At 45.9% G+C, this 26,382-nt stretch overlaps 1 protein-coding gene across 4 annotated transcripts in view; it reads right to left on the bottom strand.

Moving 5' to 3' along the window:
- The window catches only part of LOC111846776 (transcription factor 12-like), a 70,852-nt gene extending 44,697 nt beyond the window's left edge, over positions 1 to 26,155 (bottom strand). The window contains exons 1-5 of one of the 4 annotated variants that reach the window (XM_072698311.1): positions 25,949 to 26,155; positions 24,903 to 24,995; positions 24,443 to 24,515; positions 6,531 to 6,601; positions 2,286 to 2,388 (exon numbers count right to left, since the gene is read on the bottom strand). In XM_072698311.1, coding sequence (XP_072554412.1) covers positions 2,286 to 2,388; positions 6,531 to 6,601; positions 24,443 to 24,515; positions 24,903 to 24,974 — 319 coding nt within the window. In that variant the 5' untranslated portion in view covers positions 24,975 to 24,995; positions 25,949 to 26,155. Of the gene's footprint in view, positions 1 to 2,285; positions 2,389 to 6,530; positions 6,602 to 24,442; positions 24,516 to 24,902; positions 24,996 to 25,244; positions 25,893 to 25,948 lie in introns of those variants that run through there. The other 3 variants (XM_072698308.1, XM_072698309.1, XM_072698310.1) reach the window with 3 other exon arrangements.
- Between the last annotated feature and the right edge of the window lie 227 nt (positions 26,156 to 26,382).

Here is a 26,382-nt window from a genome sequence, read left to right as displayed (position 1 = left end):
GGGAAAAAAACAAGAACGTGGACTGGTTGGGGGGGCAAAAGGAAGAAACTTTGTTCAGTTTTAAATTCAAACTGAGCACACAGCAGATTAGTTAAAATCCACCCAATGGAGAGGAACACGACTCATCCCAGCTGAAACACAAGCACTGTGCATTTTAAACAAAGGGCGACCCTCTGTCACGACTGACATTGTGCCCCGGATGCAATGTATTCTGGGAAATAAGGAGTATGCACAAAAGCCAAACAGCCACATTGCACTGTAACTGACACGTGAGGCCGGCGTTATGAGTCACCAAACCAAAACAGGACGGGCCAAGAGTAACAGGACAGGCCAAGAGTAACAGGACAGATGCTAACAGCAGAGTGAAAGTGCAGTTGAGATAAGGAGGGAAAGGGGGCTTTTTGACAGCTCTCGGTGCACTGAGAATGACTCAGCAATATTGGGAGGGCTTCCCATTGAAACCAGAATAACCAAAGAGGAGGGGACCTCATTCTGACCTTAAGGACTTACTGAGCGGATAGTAACAGTCACTGAGAAGAGCAGGACCCTTACCAAGCTGCATTAAAGCTCATTTTCATTTTTAAAACTCTGGCATCTGTTGTCAAGACAAGGAGTAGACTACCAGGATGACATTCCTCTTGCTGGGAATGAGGAATGGATTACATTCTGACCACTAAAGAGGACACTGGTAAAGAAGCATCGCTAGGCACAAAACATTCAGCTGGCTGGCAGAAGCAGCCTGAAACCCACCCTGAGTGTCCCAATTCAGAGCCCCACTCAGGGGTCGGCCAGCTGGAGAAGCTGGGGATACGACCCGCCGGCCAGCGCTCTGAAAGCTCAACGAGTCTCAGCAGGACAGATCGACAGCGGCGATCATGGGCTGGGGGGGGCTGAACCTAAAGCGACCCCCGCACGCGGCCTTGACAGCCGGGCCTCTGGGCGGCACCGAGCTACGACATCAGAAATGATCAGAGGAGGACAGGAGACCAGAGCGAGGCAGGGGTCACAGTGAGCTGCAGCTCAGGGCCCGGACGGGCCAGGACACGGGCGCGAGGTGACGTCTACTGGTCGGCTGATGTTGCACACCATGCACTCGAAGTGCTACAGAACATTAATGTCACATGGGAGACAGGCTTGCAGCCTCAGTATGGAACAAAGGTATACGTATGTGAATGCAATTTGTGCCAGGGTAATCCAGGTTAATTAAGACAGCACAGTGACAATGGCTGCGACTATAGGTCAGTGACTAGATGCCCCCCCACCCCTAAAAACATCAGGGCACACCCCCCACTCTCCAGCTTCCTCCCACCGGTTAGTAATAACCTCACAGACTTGATGTAATACGTTTGTGCAGAAAGGCATAATTCCATGTAAATCCCAGATATTAGAGCTAGGAATCCAGCGCAGCGGAAAGCAAGGCTGCAAGCTTCCCAATCCCGTGCGCAGATAAGCACAGGCAATTCAGGCACACAATTGGGCCGCGCTGCTACACGCTTCTCCATTGTGCTCTGCCGGCTCCCATTTCACAACCTGTAAGCATAATTACAGAGGGATCCTGGTTTGGAGCCAACTGCCGGCAGCCGTGATGCGACTCTGCGATGCGAACGCGCTCCGTGACGACATGCCCTCTCCCAGTCTCCTCTCCGTGCCGCCATCCATTCGTAAGCGTGCCACCTTGCATGGCAACCGGTCTCTAGGGAAGGATGGCGATGGCTCTGGACAACTCTGCCGTCTGGATATGCCGTGGCCGGGGTGCGTAAAGAGGCATGTAAATCATAGGAGGGAACCACCCCCCCACCCTGGCCTCTCTGTTTATCAGAGGTGGATTAAATGAACTCGGGCTGCTCCAGTTCAGCCCCCAGCGCGCCTCCAGCGCACCCCCATGCTGTCTCTGCAGTAAATGCTCACTGATTGCTGATGGCTTCGCTGATGGCTGAGAGCCAGGCTTTTGTGATGGAAAACTGCAGTGATGGTGTGACTTCCTCCCTGGGGGAGGGACAGCCTCTGCACAGTGTTGCCACAGGAAAAAAAAAAAACAAAAAAAAAAAACAAAAAAAAAAAAAAAAAACTTAGGGGGGACGGGGGGGGGGGACGGGTAAAGAAATTGAGGGGGTGTTGAAAAAAAAAAAACAACGGGGGGGACGGGACGGGACGGGGACGGGGGGGGGGCTTAATCCCCCAGCACAACACTGGGTGACAACTCTCTCAATTCAACAGGGCTTTCCCTCGAGAAAGAGCCATTTGTAAAAGGGAAGTTTCTTTGAGAGAATGGAACGCCTACTTACCCATCATGCCGGAGTTCATAAAAGGTGATGAGGACAATCCTTCGTGGGATACTAATCGACTGTCACTCAAATGGTCACCGTAATGAGGACTGCCTGTGAAGGCCTGGAGGGGAGATAGATCCGAGTGTTAGATGTGCCACAGAGCAGCCCACCCCCATCTCCGGGGAGGTGGCCGAGGGTCAAGCCGCCTCAGAGAGCGAGTCTCGTATCCACACCTCTTACACACTAACCTACGCGGAGAGGCTCTTATTATGTGGCTAAGGGGAAAGGGCACCTTGTCATTCTTTCTGCCTGCACACAAACATGCACCTTCTGGTCCAGGGCAAACTCCAGCAAAGCGGATACGGCCCAAAAGGAAGGTGCAGCCTGACAGTGAGCTTCCTTCATTGATAGCATAAATGTCTCCTTAATGCACTGATAATTTCACAGTGCCCTTGACATGAACTGGCTTAGGAGGCGGCGAGTCAAGGGCAGACTGGTGAGTCAGTGCACGTCAGAGTCCCGCCAGTGAGTCAGTGCTCAAGTTAACACCAGCGCTCCTCGCTGTACAGAGGAAGCCTGATGCCTTCCCATGTGACCGCAGCGCTCACCACCAGGGGGCAGGAGAAGTAGCAATTCAAAGAAAAACCCTCATTCAGCTTCACAGGCAAACGGGGCACATTAACCACCAGGTATCATGCACAGGCCTATCAATGCAAACAAACAGCTCCCCTCTTCACAGTGAAGTGTGCATTTAATAAAACGGAACATAAAATAAAGCTTTCTAACCACAAATCCCTCTCGTTCTGAATTCCCCATTGGACACCAACCCTGTGGCCATTTTAAAAACGATTTAATTCTTTTTCTTACATTATTTACATAACTTTTTACTTTCGAAGGCAGAGGACAAAGCATCCAGTTACTGCCAGAAAGACCCTCACTGCACCCCTACATATGGTGTCTGCTACTGACCCAAAACACCCACAGCTACGGGAGATGCACCCGCCTCCGGGATCCCCTCTGCAGAGCCCAGGCGCCAGCTACTACAGAGAGACGCATGTCACGCAGACAAGGAGGAGGCTGGCGCTGGAGTAATGGCCCAGCGTGCTCCCCCGGGCCCGGCCCGATCATCAATCACGGGGCGCCTGCCCCCCGCCAGCCAGCGGCCGCGGTGTCGCCCGCGCACCGTCACTCCGCCTAAGTGGTTGTCAGCCGGCTGCTGAGCCATGCAATGTGAGCGGTGGCCTCGCCTGAGCGCCCCGACGCCTCGCGCCGCTTCCCAGGTGGACCTACGCGCCGATCGATGGTCAGCCCAGTGATGGACGAGGGACGCTGGCCAGCCACAGCCACGCAGGACGCATGGATACGGCCCCCGGTGGAGGCCGGTGCGACGCGGCTCCTTAATGAGCCACCGCTCACAGAGCAAACATACGAGCAACGGCGCGTGGCAGTGTGCGGCTCAGTGGTTTAGGGCGCTACGCTGGTAATCAGAAGGTCATCAGTTCAAATCCCGGGGTTGGCAGAGTGCCTTCACAGTTGGGTCCCAGAGCAAGGCCCTTAACCCCCAATATCTCCAGAGACTCACTGACCCTCCTTTCCAGTCTGTATGTCGCTTTGGCCAGATACATCTGCTAAATCAGAGTGATGGAGACCATTTCTTTATGGCTTTACTGGCTACAAGGTGAAGCAAAGACATGACAGCATAAACACACACACACCAACCGATCAGCTGGGTGGGGGTGCTGGAGGGGCACGGCCTCCCCACCTATTTTAACTGAGAGGTCAGCAGCCCCGGCCTCATTATGGGCCCTTGACCACACCCCTAACCCCTGCATGTGACCCCCCTTTTCCCCACATCCGCACAGCACGATGAGGAGACCAACGGCACACACGGTGCGTCTGCCCGTGGGCCGCCGTGCGAGCCGCAGATGGGCACCCTGAAGCAGGCGCAGCATGCCGTGCACCATCGCCATCCGCTGGCCGGGCTCCAAATCACAGTGGCAGCGGCGGGCAGACGCTATTCCACTGAGCCGCGTGACGGGCCGCAGGTGGAAAAAATTCAAGAATGTTCTGATGTGGGGAAAATTTGTGTTACCCTGACAAAGCTCTGCCTTTTACCTACTCTGGGGCATTTTTAGAAAAGAAAAAAAAAACACAACTGTGAAATGAACAGCTGCATGCAGGCCAGCATGCTCCAGCAATATTTATTTGTGAAGAAGGTGAATTCATGCTGCTTATGTGCTCACCACATTCACCTGTTTATTCAGCTGGACCTTTGCAGAAACTGCTAGGTCCTGCACGGAGGCCCAGGCTTCAAGCTTAAACCCAAAACCCAAAATTCACAACGGTGTAGCTGAATAAGAGGGAACAGGGACTCAACCGGCAAGAAGAGAGAGGCCAGCTCAAGCCAAGGGTGCCAAAGGCCCCAAATCCACCAATGGGGGCAGATTCTGGTCAGCTTAAACCCCAGAGCGGCCTTAAGGACCTCTGAGAGCAAAACTGCACACCTTTACTGAAAAGCCATAAAACTGCCCTGTGACTCAGCGAGGTAATAAATGCATATGGAGGGGGACTGCGTAGGCCCCGGAAATGGGCTGCTACACCAGCCTGATTTAGGACAGGCCTTCGTGTGGATGTGCTACAAAAGTGGTCACAGTGAAAACACCGTGAAAGTCACCAGTCAACATTTCACATTTGTTTGGTTAAACTGTAATTTGACAGGAAATGGATGGAGGTGCCGGATACACTGCTGGTGTGTGAAGTAGATTTGTGTCACACTTTGTGTGTGTTATGGTTGTATTACATCGTGGGGACAAAAACCTGTTATTTTGAAATTGTGAGGACCATTTTTTGGTCCCCAAAGGGGGAAACTCAATTTTATAAAAATCTGTGACTGCAATCAAAGAACTAAAATGCCAAGTCTGTTTTTTGGTTACTTATGGTTAAGATTAGAACGGGGTAGGGTTATGGTCGTCATTGTCGGGATTAGGGTTTTTTTGCACAGAAAAGAACGGAGAGTCCTCACAAAGACATGAGCACAAACGAGTGTGTGTTGTGTGTGTGTGTAGGGGATGTTGGACAGACGACACCTTAGCAACCTGATTTTTTTTTAACAGCCTGCACAGGATAAGCGCTTGGAAGTTAGATGAAAATTATGCTTGAGGGGGAAAAAAAGCTTAGCCTTTAAAAAAATAAATAAATATTTTTTTTTGTACTTGATGCAAGAGCAGATTTAATTAAAACCCAGAGATCACACGTTGATTCTTTCATCAACACTCCTGCCTGGAGCAGAGTGACTGTGGCAGGCTACCCAGCATGACCGCCCCCGTAGCGCCGGGGAAACATCTGTCCGCCTCGCCGCAGAGAGGCTCCCGTTAATGCACCTAGAGCTGGGATACTGTCTGCCTGCATGGCACGCACGGGACCCGGAGCCGTGGGCCACGGCGTGGCGCGGTGCTTGGGGAAAGGCGCCAGAGTGTAAACAAGGCGACGCTTGCCTCTGTGCCGAACTCCAACCGTGGCTGACGGCAGACTGACGGCAAAGGATGCTCAGCACGGATGTCTGCCCCAAGAGAAGGAAATGAGGAAAATGTCGACCAAGAGGGGTGCGCACCTCAATTACCAGGGGCACCAAACCCGCGACGATCGAGCATCTACAAAACTCCCATCCTACTTTCAGTTCAGTATGCATACGTCAAGAAAACACAAGGAAGGGGGAAAAAAAATAAAAATAGCACTGGGTTCTTTTACAGGGGAAACTCAAGCCACATGTTATACAGTAAAAATAACATCCTAATAAGTTGGTTATACATTTACTATCAGTTCCTCTCTCTTTTGTTTTGTTCTGGAAAGCAAATGAAACAAAGTCCTGCAGCTCGCAACGCAGAACTTAAAATAATGGAAACACAAGCTTGTCGGAGAAGCAGAGTGTCACAGCCTCGTCACGACCCAGAGGAGGAGATGGACATCATCGTCATTTCATTTGTAGGGTGAGGCTGCACTCCAGCCGACATGATTAAGCACAGTTTCGGAGAGCACACATGCACGCACACCTACAGTACATCATGATTTGTATTCCTAATCCCAACATGACAACCTACCCAGTACTAACCATAACCGTAAGTAACCAATCAAAATGTGACTTTCAACATTTTTAGTGTTTTGATTGCAGTCACAAATTTTTATAAAACATGACCACATGCGTACACACACACACACACACACACACGGCCGCCATCTAGGCGTGGTCGATGGAGTGCACCTTACCCTGGACTCGTAGGATGGACTGGACTGGCCACCAGCGGCCCAGGATGCCTGACCCGTCCTCTCATCCATACCTGCCGAAAAATAAGGGACACGGCTCCATTAGAAGGCCTTGGGGCAGCTGGGGAAAGCAGAGCTGGTGCTGTGGGGGATGAAGCCCATCCAGAGTCTGATCTTTTCGGTCAGTATGGGGCCAGGGGGACAGGCTGCTGACTGAAGGGACAAGTCACTAATCCATTTGTTATGAGGCGGTCACTTAGGGCCGCATCAGGCGTGTCATTTATTCTGACCCACATAAATCCCTGTCCGCTTCATGCACACACATGCACGCACACGCATACATACCCCCATCTCTCACTCCCATACTAACACACAAACATACACACACGCCTAAGTGGGCCCAAACCAAAGTGGAACACTGCCGGTTGGCAGTGATACATCTGCAGCATCCTCCAAGAACAGCTGAGCACCCAAACTAAATAAAACTCATATTTCAGAAAGTCGGGAGTGCGTGGGGGGGGGGGGGGTGGGCAGAAAATAAATATATTAATAGGGCGACGTTATTGTATAGATTCAACATCTGCTAGCCGATGACCAAATATGATATCAAAGTCTCAATTGCATTTCTGTAGACTGTGTGAAACAGAAATATGAGCTGCAGGCCCCTCAAGCTGCTCCAGACGATACGGCTTCACATATAACGACATTCCACCCCCATCCTCCATGTACTCCACATAATTCGGGGTGAGACTCCAACTGTGATCAGCCTGCAAGTTATTGACCATCTTTTTTTCCACCTTCTGAACCACAACACCATTCACCCATACATATAAGTGAAAAACAAAAACTTTTTCCTCTTTCAAATTGTTTTGGTGATAAAAAAAAAAAGAGAGAGAGAAAAAAAAAAGTGTCACTGGTTCTGGGAAACAGCGTAAACAGTTATGCTTGACTGCATGACTGAGTGCATGCTGACCTGTAACGCTCACTCATTTGCATCTTTTCAGAAAGCAGAGGAAAAAACAAATGGCTGCAGTGCCCTGCTCCGCTTGAGGAGAAACGCTCCACCTAGGGCGGATCCGAGCCCGGTTCCCCAGGCCTCCGGTGCCCCCCAGTGGGGCCTAAGGACTAATACCTCTTAGTGGAATGAAGTCCTTCCACAGTGTCGTGAGCTTGGGAACGCTGACACACTCGAGTGTCAAAGAAGCACGGCTATCAGCAGTCCATCATCACGCCAAGGCCGCATGTCATTAAAAGGCCACCATCCATATCGTCACGGACACGGTGAGCCAAAGCGAAAACATGCAAAGGGTTTTACCCCACCACCGGTAATACGCATCATATCTTGCGGCAACTGACTCGCCGCTCAGTGACCAAATGCAGGCCTGTTATTAACATAGCTGCAACGTGTCAGGGCACCGTGTGAGCCTCCACTCGAGTGGGAAAATGAGCTCATACCACACCAATCAGACGAGGCCAGGGAACACAGCAGTTAGCGTGTAGCATAGCTTTGCTATTAAATCATACGTTTCCCTTACCGGGGGGGGGATCACAATCACAAACCAAAGTCTGCTTTAAAGAGGAACAAGTCAGGAACACCAGCGCAGACAGCCATAGTGGGGACGAGGGCCCGGCTAACAGACACACACTCATGCCTGTAGCTTAACATTACTACAGCTCACCTCTGGACGTGTGTGTGTGTACATGCGTGCGTGTGTGTCTGTGTACATGGGTGTGTGCGTGAGTGTGTAATAAAACTTATCCCATATATGATTCGACTGTCTCACAGAGAGTACAGTATGACCATCAGTACTCGACACTGACAGACCTGGAGCCGCAGTGCTTTTGAGCGCCGGGTTTGAACACAGATTCAATTTGACATGCGTCTTGTTCTGCAAGCCCCTCCATCTCTCCCGTTTTCACATCTAGCAGCCATGACAGATGTTCAGCTGACTGCTTTCCCTCCCTCACAGTCCCGCCCCTTTCTACGCTTACGCATTACCACTTAGCACTTCAGGTTTCATTATCTGTTAGCTTTACCATGAAATCAACAAGTCAGAAGCCCAAAATCATTTTATTTGTGTTTTATTTACTTGATGGTAAATGAATTCTAAGTGTGTGAACTGCAGAGTTGTGAACATGAGGCAGCTGACAAGGGAAAGCAAACCCAGCACAGCGATGGCAGCTATCGGAACCACCATGAGTCTTTCTGTTCCTGGTTCTAGCAGATCCATATTCTTTAATAACGGCTGAGCAAGATGTTCATTGCGAGCCATGTGCTTGTTCTTGCTCACGGCCGTTTGGCCCTCTAGTCTGGAGTTGCTGACCTATCGACAGCTGATCCACACCGATTGGCCCTGGACATGTAGATATAACCATATCCTCTAGATATGCAAACACAGAGCCATCAGAAAGAACACCAAATGTGCAATTTCACCAAATGACAGACAGTCTATGTCACTGCATCAAGTTCACCAAAACAGACTGTAAAGCATATTACAACAGTTGGCGCACCTTCACACTCAGGATGAAAAGGCAGAACTGGCTTTCTTTCGAAAACATAAGACTAGGGCTGAACGGTATGGCCAAATATTTTATCATAATAATTACTAATCACAATATAATTAAAGTCATTATTTCTTTACGTCAAGGAACAATTCTTGCTAAAAATTCACTTAAAAGTGCCATTAAACAGATTCAGAACATGAAAAATGTGACAAATTGAATGGACTGCAAACTTGTTCCAGGGAATAGGTTTGACATGAAGACTTACCACACATCTCGTAATTAAAATGCTGTGTCCAATACGGGGTGTGATTTTCCCACATTTCTTCAGACTGAAAGTGGAAACCCTAATTGCTGGTGTCTGTGACTGTCAGTGCTCTCTGCATTCTGTATGATCTACTGGATGGTCAAGCTTCAGGTGATGAAATAAGGTCACAGCATTTCCAGTTTTAGTTGGTACAGGTTTTCGGCAGAGCTTGCAGTACACAGTCTGTTGCATGACAGACTTTAAGCCACAAAAGGTGCCGCCACATAAATGTTTTTTTAACCTTGTTTATCTACAATATATACTTTTTAAAAGATGTTGTGGCTATTGAATGGCTCCTTTTTCCACGATACTCCTCTGAGGGAGCGCTTCTCTTCAGTGATATTACCCAAACAATAGCATGTGGCAGCCTTAACTAACTCAATCAGCCTTGCTGTGCATTTGTTGGGCGTAGGTTGTCCAGATCATATGACTGATAGGAACTGCGTGCATTTCAGTGACGCTGATGTGCGCTACGCAACAATGTTCCATATCAGTTTATCGAAGTTACTCATTTTCTTATCGTGTAAATTTTATATGACAATCAGTCAAGATGTCATTTATATCACTGCACAAGATCCAGGCTTCCTCAGCATGGAGGCACCATGAATGTAATTTCAGAGACAAAAATTACCAATATTGTAAAGTTGTGGGGGGGGGGGGGGGTAAGAGATCCAATAGTAACACTGAGAACATCCATCCATCTGTGGAGGGGGGGGGCATGGTTCTGCTCACAAAGGGGTGGGAAAACCCCAGGAGAGAATGGTGGTGTGGCTAGTCTTTCACAACAAGGAACAGTTTTGAGAACATCAGTGGTCTGACATACAAGCACAAACCAGCTTATTCAATATAAGGGTGAAGAGAACCCCACAGGAGTATCTGTCCAAATGAAATAGGTGGTTAAACTCTCGTAAAAAGTCCCTGTTAGATGAAGGAAGCAGAGGATTTAGAGCTCTCAGGATGGCGCAAACAGGAGGGGTGACCTCAGCACTCCTTAAAGCTCTGCACCTATAAACTGTGTTGACATAAGGTCTTAGTTAATGCATTTGGAATGAATGCTTAAGCAGAAAGGAAAGTGGAACGGACATGGAAAACAGGACGGAAAAAACAGTGTCAGAACACATCTGGACGTAGACAAGGCACATATCACGACTGCAAACTGTTCCTAAAGAAAAGGGGGGACACAGATGGGGGCGGGGTCTACAGAAAGGCCACACCCACAGGCCTAGGGGCAGAGCAAGCCGGCAGGCGCCTGGCCAGCGAGGTAGACCTCCCCTCCAACATGCCTCGCTGGCAACCTGGCCCGTGTGGAACAGAAGCATGTAACGTCCTGCGGGCCATAGATGGAGTGCGCATGGACAGAACCTCCACCGCAGGGCAAGCGTCTCCCCTGGCTGAACAAGTGGGTCTAATGGTGGAGTAGATGCCCAGCCAGCTTCCTCATTGCCATCAAGAAATAAAAACAGTTAAAATTTCTCCGGTGGACAGCTCGAAACAAAAAACAAAATGAAGAAAAAAAAAAAAAAAAAAAAAGTAATTAATGCAATTTAACAGCCACCGCAGTCGAGGCAGAGAAAACATTACACCAGACATGACATCATGGAGTGAGTTCAAAGTCACTCAATGCATTTTTTTCTCCTCTGCTATGCAAAACTGCTAAGAAATGGGCCCTGTGCTGGCAGGAGGCCGACAGCCACCCCTCCGGGAGCCCAGCGGCCCCCACATAAAGCTCCACAGCTGACCCCAGGTACGGCAGCCCGTTCCCTACACACTACAGCCATCATGGAAACCGGAGCTTCCATCAGTGTAATTATTTAGAGAGGGGGAGAAGAAAAAAAAAGAATCTGCCATTACGGGACAACTGGTGAACACCAGGAAGGCGAAAGCAACACCTTAGAGGTATAAATAAAAGGGAAGGGCAGAGAGAGGATCAACAAAGACAGACGCAGCCCAGAACGCAGCCCTGAAACTGAAACGCGTCTCCCACACCATATGCTGGATATTTTAAGGGTCCCTTGGTTTGCAAAAAAGGAACAGGGGAAAGAAAAAAAAAAACCACCAACCACAGCCAAGCAGAGCGGCATGTGGGGGCGGAGTCAGAGAAGGCAGAAAGATGGTGTGCAGGGCAGTGACCAGTACCCAACACCTGGGCTGGTGCAACATAAAAAAGGAGGTGTGTCATAAGGAAAGGAGAGAAGGGGCACTGGGCCTGCTCCACCCACTCTGACACAGCCCTATAGATCAGGGCAAGGCAGTCATTGCTGGGGATACTGGCAGCATGGATACCGTAAGACACCAACACGCCAGTCACAGAGAGACCACCATAGGTACCAGAAACAGCAGAACCCGTAACATAGGGACGTGCTGATAATATCATCAAGGTTAGGGTTCAGGTAGTGCCAGTCAAGACACTAGTAAATTATGAAGGATGAAACACCTGCCAGAAGGATTCACCCCAAAGTTTGTGTGCCCTCAGCTAAGGTACAACAGCTGAGCTCTGGGGACGTGAACACACCACCTCAAACTGCACACGTCTTAAGGACACAGGCTAACATACAGGCCAACCTACATGGGAACCCATCCACAAGTCCCCTTTTTCCACTGGATAACAGCATGCCAAAAACCATGTACCAAACACACCTAAATGAAAACCCATGACTGCATGACACACTTCCACTGTAAGAAACAAAAGCCACAGCTTAAAAATGAAGAAAAGTGTGGGCTCTCTGTTTGGGCAACACCCCAAACTCAGTCACTAGAGCACTAGAACCCTTGCAACGTGCCCAGAACATGAAAATTGATCTCTAAACATATTCTGAAATTAGATGACATTTGCCTCGTTTCCGCCAACATGGAGCTGGTGCTGGTGCCAATGATGGGTTGGTTCCGGCTTGGTGCTTTCTGAGAACCATTCTGTGTTTCCATCGGTTTCAAAAAAGAACGGAACAGAGATGTTACATAGTTGGAAGTGAAAGTAAGGTAAAGACTAATCTGTATTTTGTTTTTTGGATTTATTATTAAATCTGGCCAGCAGATCGACCTTTCAGCAAATACAATCCATAATATTTTAAGCTATTTTATGACATTTTATCTCTGTAGAGGCTCCCCCATGTGTGTGTGTTAGTTTATTCTCGCTTGCAGTTTTACCGCTGTCCCTTTAAGGCAAAACTGAACTTCGCTGTCCGCCTCATGAACTCAAACACCACAATATTTTATTTATTCGACCTGCAAAATATTTATACTTAATTATTAAATCTGGCCAGCAGATCAATCTTTCATTTTTCACGCAATAAAAAAAAAACAATGTAACCTTATTCTGCTAATAAGCTGGCAAGTTTCACTGACAGCATTACCGTTATTAGACTAAACTATATCGGTTATGGATTGAATTTTCTGGGTATGCGTTTGGTTTGGATGCGATAGCCCATCCCACTTTCGCTCACATTAAGGTGCCAAATTCTGAGACCTGCTTTTCTGTGGTGACGTACTGGAGCCTTTTTTCCTGGCCCAGAGCCATGTTTTTGCAGTGGAAATGTGTGGAACCAGTGCCCGATTAGGAAAAAATCCAGCACTGGCACCAGCACCACATTAGTGGAAACGAGGCTATTGATGTTCATTGTTGACTCCAATACCAGATTTCACCAAATACAGCACCAAAGTATGATCACTATACATCTTGAATAACCTACGGAATGTCCAGGAGGAGGGGAAGAGGAACCATGCAAGAAACAAAAGGACTGGTCGACGATAACAGCCATCTGTGGGTCCAGTGGCAGCTCCGTTCATTACTTCAAAAAAGGCTTCCTCTCCAACCAGCTGCGTTACCACAGTTAATCAGACGACGCAGTCACGGCAACGTCAGTGGTGGCCGCGAACACTGGATGACCCGCTCCGGGGCCACAAACCACCACATGGCCCCGATTCTGCCTAGGGAGGAGGGGCATGCAATCGGCTCAAGTCCTTGCCAACTATGACATCATAGCAACTAGCACCATCTCGGACTCAGTGGCAAGCATCCACAGCACTCGGACACTCACAAAGGAAAAGGTCTTTCACGAATGCCTGGACTCTCACTGACCACCCGTCACTCAGCCGAACTGTCTCCTTGGCAAAGGACACCACCACCCCACAAATATCCCCACCTTGCAAAATCCAAATGCAGACATTACATAGACATGAAAGGAAAAAAAAACATGTGATGTAAAGCTGTACAGGAATACAGCTCCTTCCGGAAGCTTCTTTTAATTGCAACAATTAAACCTTGCCATGATATTGGGCTCCCTTTAATTTTTTTGTTCACACCAAGGTTTTGAAAGAGCCCCCTGCCTTAAAGTTACTGTTTGAGTCTTCAAAAGGCAAAACTGAACATAGGAATATATCAGAATGTATCAATACACCAATATATAATCAGCCTGATCTATATAGCTTTGCTCGCTGTATTTCACAGAACAGGAAACGAATCAGAGCCCAGACCTACAAAGACAAACTAGTAAAAGGTGTCAATGCCACTAGCCTCAGGCATCAGGCATCAGGTGGCACCACACCGACCCCAGGGAGCTCATACCTCCAAAAGCCTGGCATTCTGACACAGTGCCCCCCACCCCGGGTCACTCCACTCACTTGGTTAAGCACCTCTCACGTTGGGTAGCGTGTGTGCGTGCATTCGCTTTGGAGTGCGTCCCGGCGCGTGTGCAAGCATGCGCTGCAGCGCGCGCCTATGGGCACGTTTCTTGGAGCGTGGCGGAGGGACAGAAGCGCAGCCAGGTCTCGTGGGGTAAGTGCACAACGGATACACAGGACCGCCTAGGCTGTGTGACTCATTTGGCCACCATTTTAACGGCGGTTCCAGAGCTTGAGAGTCTGTGGTTAAATAAGACTAATGACGTTATGATGGAACAGATAGCGAGCGTAGACAAACGCCAAACGTAATCAGCCGCTGACTCGTAACTCTGTAACGACAAGCTGAAGCTTTTGACCAGATAACCATCAACAGGGGAGAAAAACAGCCCAGGTCCCAAAGCATGTTTTCACACAAAAACACAGCCAAACAGTTTCAACACAGCTGGGGGGTGGTGGGGGGGGGCATGCAGCCAGGTCTCATTATAGCACCACTCATCTTCCAACACTAACAGGAGATCCACCGACACCAGCAACACTGCCCCTACACAGCGGCGATCGAGCCAGAGCCACTCACAAACACACACTTGACATGGGGATTACATTTAATTGTGGCCAAACCCCCACGCCACCAACTGACTCAGGAGAAACAAATTCCCACAAAACAAGAAATGCTGCCCTATGAAAACAATGCAGGACTGCAGTTCTAATGTGAATGCCAAGAACGATGCACTAATTCCTACAAAAAGGTTCTGCAGAGCAACAATTCAAAACTGAGGATAAGACAAACAAGTGTTTTTTTTTATAAATATTTCAGAAGTAAAAAGTAAAATCAAGCGCAACAACGAGATCCACAGTAGCTACCGTGTGGAGGGCCGTTCTCACCACACAGACAGCCCACGGATCGGGTGGGAGAAAAGGGAAATGAATTCTGAGGACTAAAAAGGGGAGTAATGGTGCACAAAATTCATGGTTAGGTACAATCCTTGGCTTTGGACTCATGGTTCAGTGCAATCTTGGTACAGCAGGGAAAACTTTAATTGTTTTGAAATTTTAGTGATAATTTCAAAGACACACAACCAGGAACAGTCGTACCCCAAAGCAATGCGCCTGAAAAACTAAACCCAAGAAGGTTATTTACACATTGTGAAAATGTTAAATAAATGAAAAGTTTAAAATGACTGCATCATAAATCATAATGAACTAAATCCTGTGTTCTCTACTACCAAGTATGGTGGCATATCTGCAGCTATCAACACCCCAATAGCCGTAGTTAATTTTTTTTACCCCAGTCTCCATTTCCTGGCAAAAGCCCCTTAGATGCCAGACAGACTAGCTTGCAGAGGCTGCTTCTTGCTTCTGCCTTGCACAGGTCACACACTTGAAGATCATCTCAAACAAGTTAGTAAGCTGCATGTGCTCCCAGAAACATATCAGAGTTGAGTATAATGGAGCCAACAGTCTTGGTCTCATCAGTAAGTCTATCTCCAGTGTTGGTGTCACTGGAAAACCAAAATACTCCCAAACTGTCAATTATGACTGTTACCTGCATTAGCTGTGAGCCTGTCACACCCACAATAAGCAAAATGTTTCCGGTGGTGAACATCTACTTGTGAATTTAGGTTCCACCTGTATCAATGAATGTATTCATTGGTTTCATAGTGTGCAGAGAACCTAATATGACGTACTGAAGGGTACATGACAAATGTGTGTCCCATTACCGCTCTAGCAGTTAAACAAACACTGGAAAATGGGTGCCATAATTTCAGATAGAGAAATGCATTTAAGTGAAAAAAAACAAAAGAAATCTATTACTACACAATGACATCAGACAAGGAGGGTTTCTGTACAGGCCCACCTTTCCACTAAAGCATTTCATTGCTAAAATCTTTCCAGACTGGGCTGCCGGCGCAACGGTGATAATTACAGTTTAGCCACAGGCAACAAAACCTAAGGGCTATCGCCAAGTACAAAAGCAGCTGATCTAATGGCGAAAGCCCTCTGCCACAGGTGAAATATTCACTTATAAAAATAAATGATATTTTAACACTGATCGTGATGTAGTCACGTATCCAACCTTAGGCAGCTGGTTCAAAAGCAGATATAAATATTACAAGAAATATGAAAACAGCAGCTGCGCGAAGCTCAGGGCCATTAAAATTCATCTATTTGACTGAAACAGTAAATACTTTGTCTAAAGCGTAAATAAAACATGTAAGTTCACAAATTCAGGGAAAAGGACGTTTCCCCTCATGGGAGACTCCAGGGAGCTGACAAATCTTACAGCCTCACACCACAGGGGTGAGGTCAGTGGTATTACTATTGCAGGGGGGTGGAGATAGGCTGCTAATGGTCAGCAGTCACCTTTGAGGGGCAGCCCCCTGACTTCAGGGCTGAGTAAGAAAAGCCGACCACCCCAAAACCCAGACAATTGCTGTACTGGGACAGGACAAATTTTACCTGGGGATGTCATGTAGTTTAAACAAATACTGACAAGGTCCACAGTTTAAAACCAGTTTGATTCTTCCATGTCTGTAAGTATTACAAGCCTACAGAGGCCAAATTCAGGACTGAATTACCTTCTGTAGTTCAAACACAGAGCTTTCATGATAGTAGTCCTTTCAGAATTATCGTCAGCGTAATAAGGTCAAAGACAGAAACAGCATTTATCCGCTAAAAATAGAGCTTGAATGGGTTTTACACACAGACACACACACACCAATCCACCTACCCACCCACACACACACCCACCCACACTGTTGAATTTCAGCAGACGCAAAAATGAAACGTTTAATGAAAACTATAAATATTTGGTTTTATTTATGTGTTAGATATTTCTGAAAATCAAATGATCATGAACATTTTAATTTTGATCAAATGTCAAACTAAATCATCGCAGGTTGTTCCTTATGTTGAATTAATTATACAATCGAAATGTTTCTGCCCACTGCTACGCTACATGTTGCTTGCATGGATTGTGCTTGCAGGGATTGTGCTTGCCTTGAACTTAGTTTCTAGGAACACTAATGTGTTAACATCCAGATGGGATTAGGTTATCTTCGCTTTAGTAACTTGTGGAAATTACACGTTTATCAAATCAAGTCAGCCCGTTAAAATCACTTTACAAAATAATCACTGAAACTCCCTGCTAAACCTAATCCTGATCCCATCCAAATTAAAAGAAATTTAAAAATAAATGTATCTACCTCAGGGGGATATATTCTTATTTCCAGATATCCCTATTGCGCTTCTATTATAAAGACTCTAAGCTAAAGTACCATGCATGTGCGTTAAATCCCCAACACGTTTACACTAACCTGCAGCGGCCTAACACAGGTGCTGTGCTGTAAATTACATTTTACGGCTCAAAGCCGCCAGGACCAGGCGAGCACTAGATTAGCTCCCTGCTCAACAGCGGCATAATCCCAGTCTACCTGGGCACTGACCAACACTGATTAGTCCTACAGCAGACACCGACAGGGCCTGACCTCACCGTGACCTCTGACCTCACAGATTTCTCAGCCTGTGAGCACAGTGGTGGTAGAAGGTCCCAGATGTGAAAGCTGGAAGGACTCAGTGTTTGTTTCATCTGGAGCCCTCCCAAGCCAGCCCTCCTTTCCTCTTGTGCAAGGCCAACTATAACCATCACGAATGACATCCATAGAAATGTTTTGATTAGGCAGAGCATGCACACCATATGCTTTCAGCTAAACAGAAGGAAAGAACATGTAAATAAGAGTAGCCGAACATACACTCCATCTCAGGATTTTTTTTTGTCTGGACTGTTTATTAACGGTCTGCAAAGCTCAAAACAAACTGTGTCCAGCGAGGCTTGTCATCTTTTAGTGTATACAGCATGCACACAGATTTGCCCCCACCACATGTGAAGGTACAGTTTCCTTCCAAAGCGCCTTTCACAATTCTGAAATAAGCTAGGCTGCTGACATTTTGGACTTTGCCGTGTTCAGATGATCTCACCTCCTGGAGGAAAACTGGAGAGAGCAGCGAGAGCCGTGCCAACTAACCTGCCTTGAAAGGACCATCGTCGCTATGGCAACCACATGATTCAGAGTAACTACTTCGGGAAGCGACCCACAGTACATAAAAGGAGATGTCCAGTCCCACCACACCAAGGAGCAGACGCATGCTACCGTGAGGCATCGATTCGGACTGGTCGGGTTTCAAGGAATCCCTCCCCAAAAAAAATAAAGAGGGGCAATAAAACTAGCAGCCAACAGTTCTCAAAGAGGGGTGCAAGTTATCTAAAAATAAACAGCTGGCTCAGATGGAAAATAAGCAGCTTTCACACGACAGGGGAGTTTACCAAAGGACAGCAGGCCTATTAAAGACCAGCGAAACACAGTAAGGCTGGTGAAATGGGGTTCTGCGGGGCCGTGCACACGCACGGCAGATAAATCAAAATAAATAAATAAAATCTGTCGCCAAACATTCTTCACAGACCAAAAATTGCTCTCCAGTGCCGCTGTGGAGTGTCTGAGCAGCCAGGCATCACACCCGCCTACGTCAGGGCCGCCCGCGAGCTCCGCAACACGGAGAAGTCGCCACACAGCAGCCGACGGCTCATCTGCATGAGCACACCCTCCCTCAGCAATCAAGGTCAAAATGAGGGCTTAAATCAGCACAGAGAAACAGGGTGACACAAATGCCTCTGGGGGGGGGGGGCACCTCAACTGGAAAAAAAAGTCTGACAGGTCACTAATGCTTACAAACTTTAGTTTGAGGGCAGCCATTTCAAATAATTAGGGAACACTTACACAGAACACAGAGCACAGCAAGGTTTTTTTCTTTAAAGCCTTTATATTATGGTACCTGGAACACACTCAGCTCAAGTACAGTTTTATCACCAGAAACTACTCATAGAAATTATTATAGGTTCTTTAACATTATCACATATGGCACAATATAAGCAAGCACAAAACATTTGATTCTAAATATGAAAAACAGTTCATATATATATTTATTATGCATGAACATGGCAATGGATGCAAACTTTCTTTGCAGATATGTGCTGTGCTGGAATTCATCGGGGCTGAAGAGAAATAAGGTCCTATGAAGCCCAATGCCTGGTTCTGCACTCAAACCTACATGGGTGTTGACATGGCCTTGTGTGCAGACTATCTCCTTATAGGAGGGCAAAGTAGGGCTGGGCGATATTAATATTGCACATCAACATTGCATGTTATGGACATGAAATTGTCACATCGCAAGGACTGAGACAGTCCATTGGTTTGAGATTAGGCTTGGGCAAGTATCTGACTTTTCATATCATCATACTGTCTGAACATTATACCATGGTATATGGTATTTTCAAAAGCAAGGTTATTTTGCAATACACTTGCAGTATTTTAAAAATCGTGCCAATAAAATTCTTCAAGTGGGTGGGGGTCCGCACGATAAGATTTACTGAATAGAGATCAATAAGCTTAACTGAAATATTATTAGTCTATTGTAGGAAACAAAACTTAGCAAGCTTTGCAATTTTTATGATGGTTCCTTTTCAACATTATCTACTATAAATCTTTTCTTGTTTTTTTTTTTTTTTTTTTTTTTAAAGTTCACCACCACTCCTTTTACATGCGCCTCAATCAGAGTGTGGTGGGTTTGCAAGAAACTTAACAATGAGTGAGGAGGAGAAAAGTGAACAACAAATGGTCACTGAAAGACATTTGTCTTCCACTGTATGGAAACATTCTGGATTCCACAGAGACGACAATCGAGCAAAAGCAAGTGATTTGTCAGCACTGCTTCGTGTGTTGGCACAACCTGCAGTAAAACCACCTATTTTCACAGACTCTACTGGTAGATAAGTTCTGTTTGGTTATAGTTTATTTTGGGTACATGTTCAACTCTTTTTTTCCCTCTATAAATATTACAATATTTATCGGGAATTTTTTTTTAAATAATTTAATTTAAAATGACATATCAATATCAGAAATTATTCCAATATCACGCAGCATGCTGAGCGAAGTCCAACACCTAAACACTCAGACTGAAAACTCTCAGTCCTGAGTTCATCACCCAAGTCAATTAAGTGACATTTCCTGTCACATGAGCAGAGCTATAGCACCCTGCCACACTTCTCAGTTATTAGGACATGACAAGATTACATCATACCATTACAATGGGACTTTCTCCTCAGATTTCTAGCTTTCAAGAATCTCGAAACATCTGTATTACTGCAGATATGATCTCAAATTGCTCCAGGGTACAAATTGAGCTGTAAGTAAATATTTCTAGGGAGTGACATGAGGGCTGCCAACAATGAATTTGTTGTAGAATTATGTAATAATGACAGATTTTAAAGTTTTGACATTATAAAAGGGACACGCACAGAAACTTGAGCCTGTTCCAATATAAAAAGCAACATATCCCCCTACAATACTGAGGACTGAGAAAACATCTTACTAAAGAATGAATGGAGCATTTCTGAACACAGAACTTTCATAAAGAGTGGTTGTCTCCTGAATTTAGTTTCATCAAAATTTAAATTTTATCCTGAAAGCAATTTATACAAATTCCAATTGAAAATGCTTCATAGATGCAATGTAGGCCTATTTAGAGAGCTTGGTCTAACCCCATTATTTAAATGTATGCAAATAATTTCTGACAAACTATCTAAAATGTTAAAATTTGAAAAAGACCATTAAAAACAAGATTCACTGCCACATCCACATTTATGAAAAATGTTTCATTCACAATAACTTAACACTCAGTTCACTTAGCTTTTGTATTAAAATTATTGTTATGGAGGAACAATCAAAGAACATTAAAATGTACTGGTTTTTAGCATTACAGTTTTCATGAAATTCTCCAAATGACAATAGCATTCTCAAGATTTTAACTGACATGTTGATACTAGAGATGTGTTACTGGGTGGAAGACTAACCAAATGACCAGGGGTGTTGCTAGAGATTTTGGGCCCCATGAAAGCATATCATATTAGGCCCCCCAGTCCAAACCAATCCAGTTATTTTCCTAATTTTTTAGGGCCCCTGTCACTCAGGGGCCCTTGGAATCGTCCTAGCTTTCCTCCCCCTTACGGCGCCCCTCCAAATGACTATTTATTTTAAATATCAGTTTCAATATTTTTTTTCTGGTATTATTTTTGAAGTAAGTTCCTAAATGACTGAGACAATAGCTGACAACCTCAGCAAATCACAAAAGTTGTAATGCTGCACAAAAGCATTTCCCTTTCAGGCAATACTACATATGAATGGGAATCTGCAAATATTGTGAAGTTCTTATCTATAGTGAAGCCCATGAAATGCCAACACAGAGGAAGAAAGCCACATACAGGAACAGACAAAATTGATTAATGCAGCAATAGACCGAGTCAATTAATAATAAAAAACACCAGATACTTGGTCACAGTAACATTATAACACAGGAAGTACTGGCTTTACGATGAAGCTGGGTTTTCCACGGGTGCGCAAGAGGTATGTCACCGAGGTGGGAGTTGAGACCGAGGCAGAGATGGTGACCGCAACTCTAACCACAACTCACACCTCATTGCAAGGTACCAGTGTCAGAATCTCCCCCCCCCCACCCCCAAAACAGAGACAACAGGACGTGTGACCAATTCCATCTCCCACAAGCTCGCAAGACAGACTATGCAGACACAGAGCTAGGCATGGGTCTAAAACTGCGGAGCAAATCTAACCTGTTGGCAGACAGAGATGGGGCTGTTATATTCATATCATATACAGCAGTTAAAACACACACACACAAAGCCAGAAGCCTATCATACGAGCACACACACACCACGGAACACATCACTGTAAAAACAGACATACACAGCACACAATCTGGGTTTTCAGAAACAGGAACTGTTTAAATACTCAAGTACTACTGTTTAACAATATCTTTCTTTTTAAATTATTAATGTTACCAAAACAAGGCTTCCTGGGTGAACATTTTAATTGTAATTGTTAGCAATTGTGAAAGCATTTCCTGACACCAGGTGTGAAATGCTAATTCTGTCAGAGATGTGCCTTTATGAAATTAACAGCTTATTTACACAAGCCTAGCAGGCCTTCTTCCAGTGACACTTCAATGTGATGTATTTTCCATCCGTGCGAAACAATGATAGTGGAAGTTGAAAAATAACATCAAGTTAAAATGTATCATAAGTATGTAATCTCCAAATCAAAAAAAACTGTAAGGAGGCTTTCCTGTGTGGGTATATGATGAGGCATAAAATAGCCAATTTTAAAATGAAAAAAATCATACACCCCCCACCACCACCTGCCCGGTCTCTTTTAAAGGAAATGCACTGTGATATTAAAATAGAAGAAATGCCCAAATGCTCCTACTGACAGACCTGTCATCTGTCCTGGTTCTTCATGGCTAGAGTGCATGTCATTGGTGAAACTCCTGAACTGTTGGTTTGGCAAAATATCCTAACAAATCAGGATGAAAGAAATGAGCAAAGCAGATCTGATGTTTTTTTTCCTATCCAGTCAGATTATAGCAGATGACTGCCACAATCCAGTGAAGAGCATTACCATTTTGCTCAATGTAGGCAGCCTAGCTGCAGAAAACATCTTCTCTAAATAAACAGCTAGTGGTCTCAGCAATGAGCAATTAACTAGCTTCACGCATGTAATATGGCAGATGCTTACAGCAAATGGACCACTCATGTTCATCCACATCCAGACCTACCAAACATGGGACACGAGACAGAAAGAACCCAAAATTTTCTCGGATCATAGATGACTATTCTTGTGCGAGTTGGTTGCTGGAGAATTCCAGTTAGAGACGGCTTGCAAATAAAGCCCTTATCTGAACCCCAACATTGTAAATTAAATCTGAATTACCAAAGCTTCCAACTGATTAAAAGCCTATTAACAGTGATATTTTGTGTTTAGGTCACAGCAGCATGATTTTTAAAAATGAATAAATAAGAATATTAGTAACTGCTTTAAAAGGCAACATCAAAAACATCACCGACTATATGAAGCCACCAAAGGGGTCCACTGGACCCTTAATGGGCAGCATCTCAAACCACACACACCCACATCCCCGCTCCTCTGCTTACTAGAAAATGCACACTCTAAAACAAACCACAACAATCGCACGACTCGGATTACAAAGACCCCCTTTAGACTCGGCGGTCGAGGCACTCCGCTAGCCGCTGAAACGTGCGTCTCTGCGGCCACAGATAACGACAAACACAGCTTTGTTGCTAAACACAAAACACATATTCAAGAGGTATAATGTCTGATTGTCTGATCTTCTTCTGGGGTTATACAACCATCTATCAGCTTTGGTTTAAGATCCAACACCGTGCATACTTAAGAGAGGATGGGTCTCGAGAAGAAAGGGGCTATTAAAATGGGCCTTTTAGTCACTCAATCAGCAGACAAAAAAGGCAGTATTAAGTAAAATTAAGCATGTATATGCACACCTCCAAGACAGTCTACACTGAGAAAAATAGAAATTAACTAGCCATAATCCCCATATTTTAAAAACCTTTAAAAAATAAAAACATTAGCTGTAGAAAACCTGCTTACAAACATATGAGCAGAATGAAGGTTTGTATAGAAGGTGAGGAAAACATTCACTTCCCTTAATATGACAGCCACGTGGCACAGAACATTTCATTAAACAGATGTAAAATAAAAAGCAGACCTAACACAAAGAACACCAAGTAAAGATCATCACTACATTTAGGGGAAAATAACGAAAGCTGCTACGATACAGGACAGTTTTATTTTAATAGCGGACCACACAATGCACAGAGCCATCAGTGGGCTTTGCCGTACATGATCAATTTCACTTTCAATTTATCAACCCCAAATACGTTTTTACGCTTTGAGAGAGGAAAATCTAGATTACTCTTCAGGCTTTTGATTAGGAGTGTGCAAGGTAAAAAAAATTATATTTTTAAACCCTGACCTTATTAAATCAGGGTACAAGGCGCACAAAGCTGTGAAGGCCGTGAAACGCGATATAAAGGGGGCTCTCTGTGGCACGAGCGGCTCCGCCAGATCCCGTCAAAGGAATGCGGTCCAACCGAAAGCGCTGTCCGTTTGTCACCTAAGGGGCCCCTTATTTCAGCATGGATACTACGGGCATTCCACCGCCAATAGCAGATGGGAGCTATACGGTTTCATTCACCAGATGTCCAGTGCACACATACATCGCGGGAGGAAAAAAATACACGAACTGTGTGTGTGTGTGTGTGTGTGTGTGTGTGTGTGTGTGTGTGTGTGTGTAACGGATAAATATCAATTCTTTGTTTTTCCTAATTCGCTCCGTTATTTACAAAACAGCTCTCCCGTAAACCAAAAACAAGCCATCTCGCCGAAAGCTTCGTCGTTTAATACAGCTGCTAACTTTGAAGCGCAACAAATAAGCGAGAGAAGCAGAAAACGTGGGATTCCTTGCGGCGAGGGGATACTTCATAGAAATAAAGTTTTAAAAGATTAGGATTAGTTAGCAGCGCCAGGGAAAGCGGGGAGATTCTTACCTGATGCGCTGAACTGACTGCTCCCCAGGGTGGTCGGTCTGTTTTTCCCACTGTTTACAGGCGGAGAAAACATCTATTGGGGGAAATGACTGCATTTAGACTTCCATATTCGGTCAAGATCCTTTTATTCAAATGCAAATAATCTAGGCTGCAATACAAACTTGGTAAACGCTCGGCGTTTCATTTGAAGCATTTCATTCAACTTAATTTACGTCTAATAAATCGGAGAATATTCCAGAATTTTCTGCGCACAAGGACACACATTTCCTTCAGTGTGTGTACATTCCCTGACCCAGAGTCTCCCTAAATCCTGACAGTACGTCAAAGTTCAGGCATGGTCATTTTGGCACCTAGAATCAAGCTTTGTCACTTGATTCTACATTGTTCAATTGCTCTAGTTTCAAGGCAACAAACAGGCATGAAATAAGAAGTGCAGGTGACGTATTGAACAATGTCCTACCGCGCTAAAATCCAGCAGATCACTCAATTCCTTATCTGTTCCGATAGCGGCAATCCGCTGCTGAGGGTTCATCTCGGCGATCCTGAACTACACCTAGAAAATAAGGACATTTCTTCATTTCCCCCAGAATGTTTAAACCCTTTCCATCAAACGAACCCATAAACCCGGAGTGTACTGCAATGCAAACGTCCGATTCAGTATTCCCAAAGACAAACTCCAGACCACAAAATACGAGACACCAACAACCCAATACTACTACAGTGCCATCTCTAATATATATGAAAGATAAAAGCATTACCATTAACCAAATGAAACAAACAAATAAATTAATTAAAAAGTTACCCCGAAATACCGAATCCGTAAAAATCCTGCGAGGACACCAGGACGAGCGAAGCTCTCGCCAGCCGAAGCGCCGACGGGTGTCCGCTTTTCGGTATCCTTTAACCGCAAAGAGGCTCCCCGAAAGGCGACTCGGTGCGGGAATACGTCCGGGGAACGGCGGGTGTTTATCCCGACCCGGGATAAGCGACGGCAAAGGCTGACCGCCGGAGAGCGGCGTGCAGGAAGGACACCGCCGCCCGACCGCTGTCACCCGATACGGCGACACCGTCACCTTTCTGTGCGGCGTGGACAGCAACAATGATAACAACGATAACTGTAACAACAGCGACAATAAACCTGCAATAATCACCCCCCGCGAGCGCGAGCACGGCTCGCCCCCCGGCGGACTTTAACGCCCATTCCCAGCTCCAGGCGGCCAGTGAACTCGGCTCATCCCCAACATTTGGAGATTAACCCCCCATCAGCGTGGCGAGATAAAACAGCAAAATGCGAGGCGAACGAGGTACTTTGGATGCGTCGGATGCAGGGAAATCATTAATAAAGGGCCAGAGACGGGGGAAGCGGCTGCTGAGACGGAGCGCGGCGGGAGGCGGGGAGCGCAGCGGCCGCCGACCCCTCACGCGCGGCGTCTCCAGCCTTTTTGTATCCCAACTTCTTTCACCCAGTCCGAAAGCCCCCCTTTTCCCTAACATCCAATATTTTACCTTTTTCGTTTAAAAATCCAACTAGGGCGATCGGATACAATAGCGGGAGCGATGTTTTTCCCCTCCTGGCGGCTGACAGGCTTTAGAGTCGAAGTGTTTCCAGTGATATTTAGCCAAATATTCCCCGATCGTAACTTGCGAGTTTCCCTCAGGCGGACATTTTTGCTTTGCAAACCCTAACATCACGTTGACGCGCGGCGCTGTATCCCTCCGCCGAGCGAGATGTGTCTCTTTTAACCCCTGAGTGAGTGACAGGTTGCGCGAGAGAACGGGGAGCGCGCCGCTCTTATCCCGTTTGCAATGGCGCATGGATGGCCTAGTTAAATGTCCAACCACTTGTATTTGGTTTGATGCATATGTGAACAAGTGCACTGATTAATTCATTTCGATTCTCCACATATAAACTCATGCATTCTATTTATTATTGAGATTCC

The sequence above is a fragment of the Paramormyrops kingsleyae genome, chromosome 13, assembly GCF_048594095.1.
Source record: "Paramormyrops kingsleyae isolate MSU_618 chromosome 13, PKINGS_0.4, whole genome shotgun sequence".
In the NCBI taxonomy this organism is placed as follows: Eukaryota; Metazoa; Chordata; class Actinopteri; order Osteoglossiformes; family Mormyridae; genus Paramormyrops; species Paramormyrops kingsleyae.
This window is presented reverse-complemented; position numbering and strand designations above follow the sequence as displayed.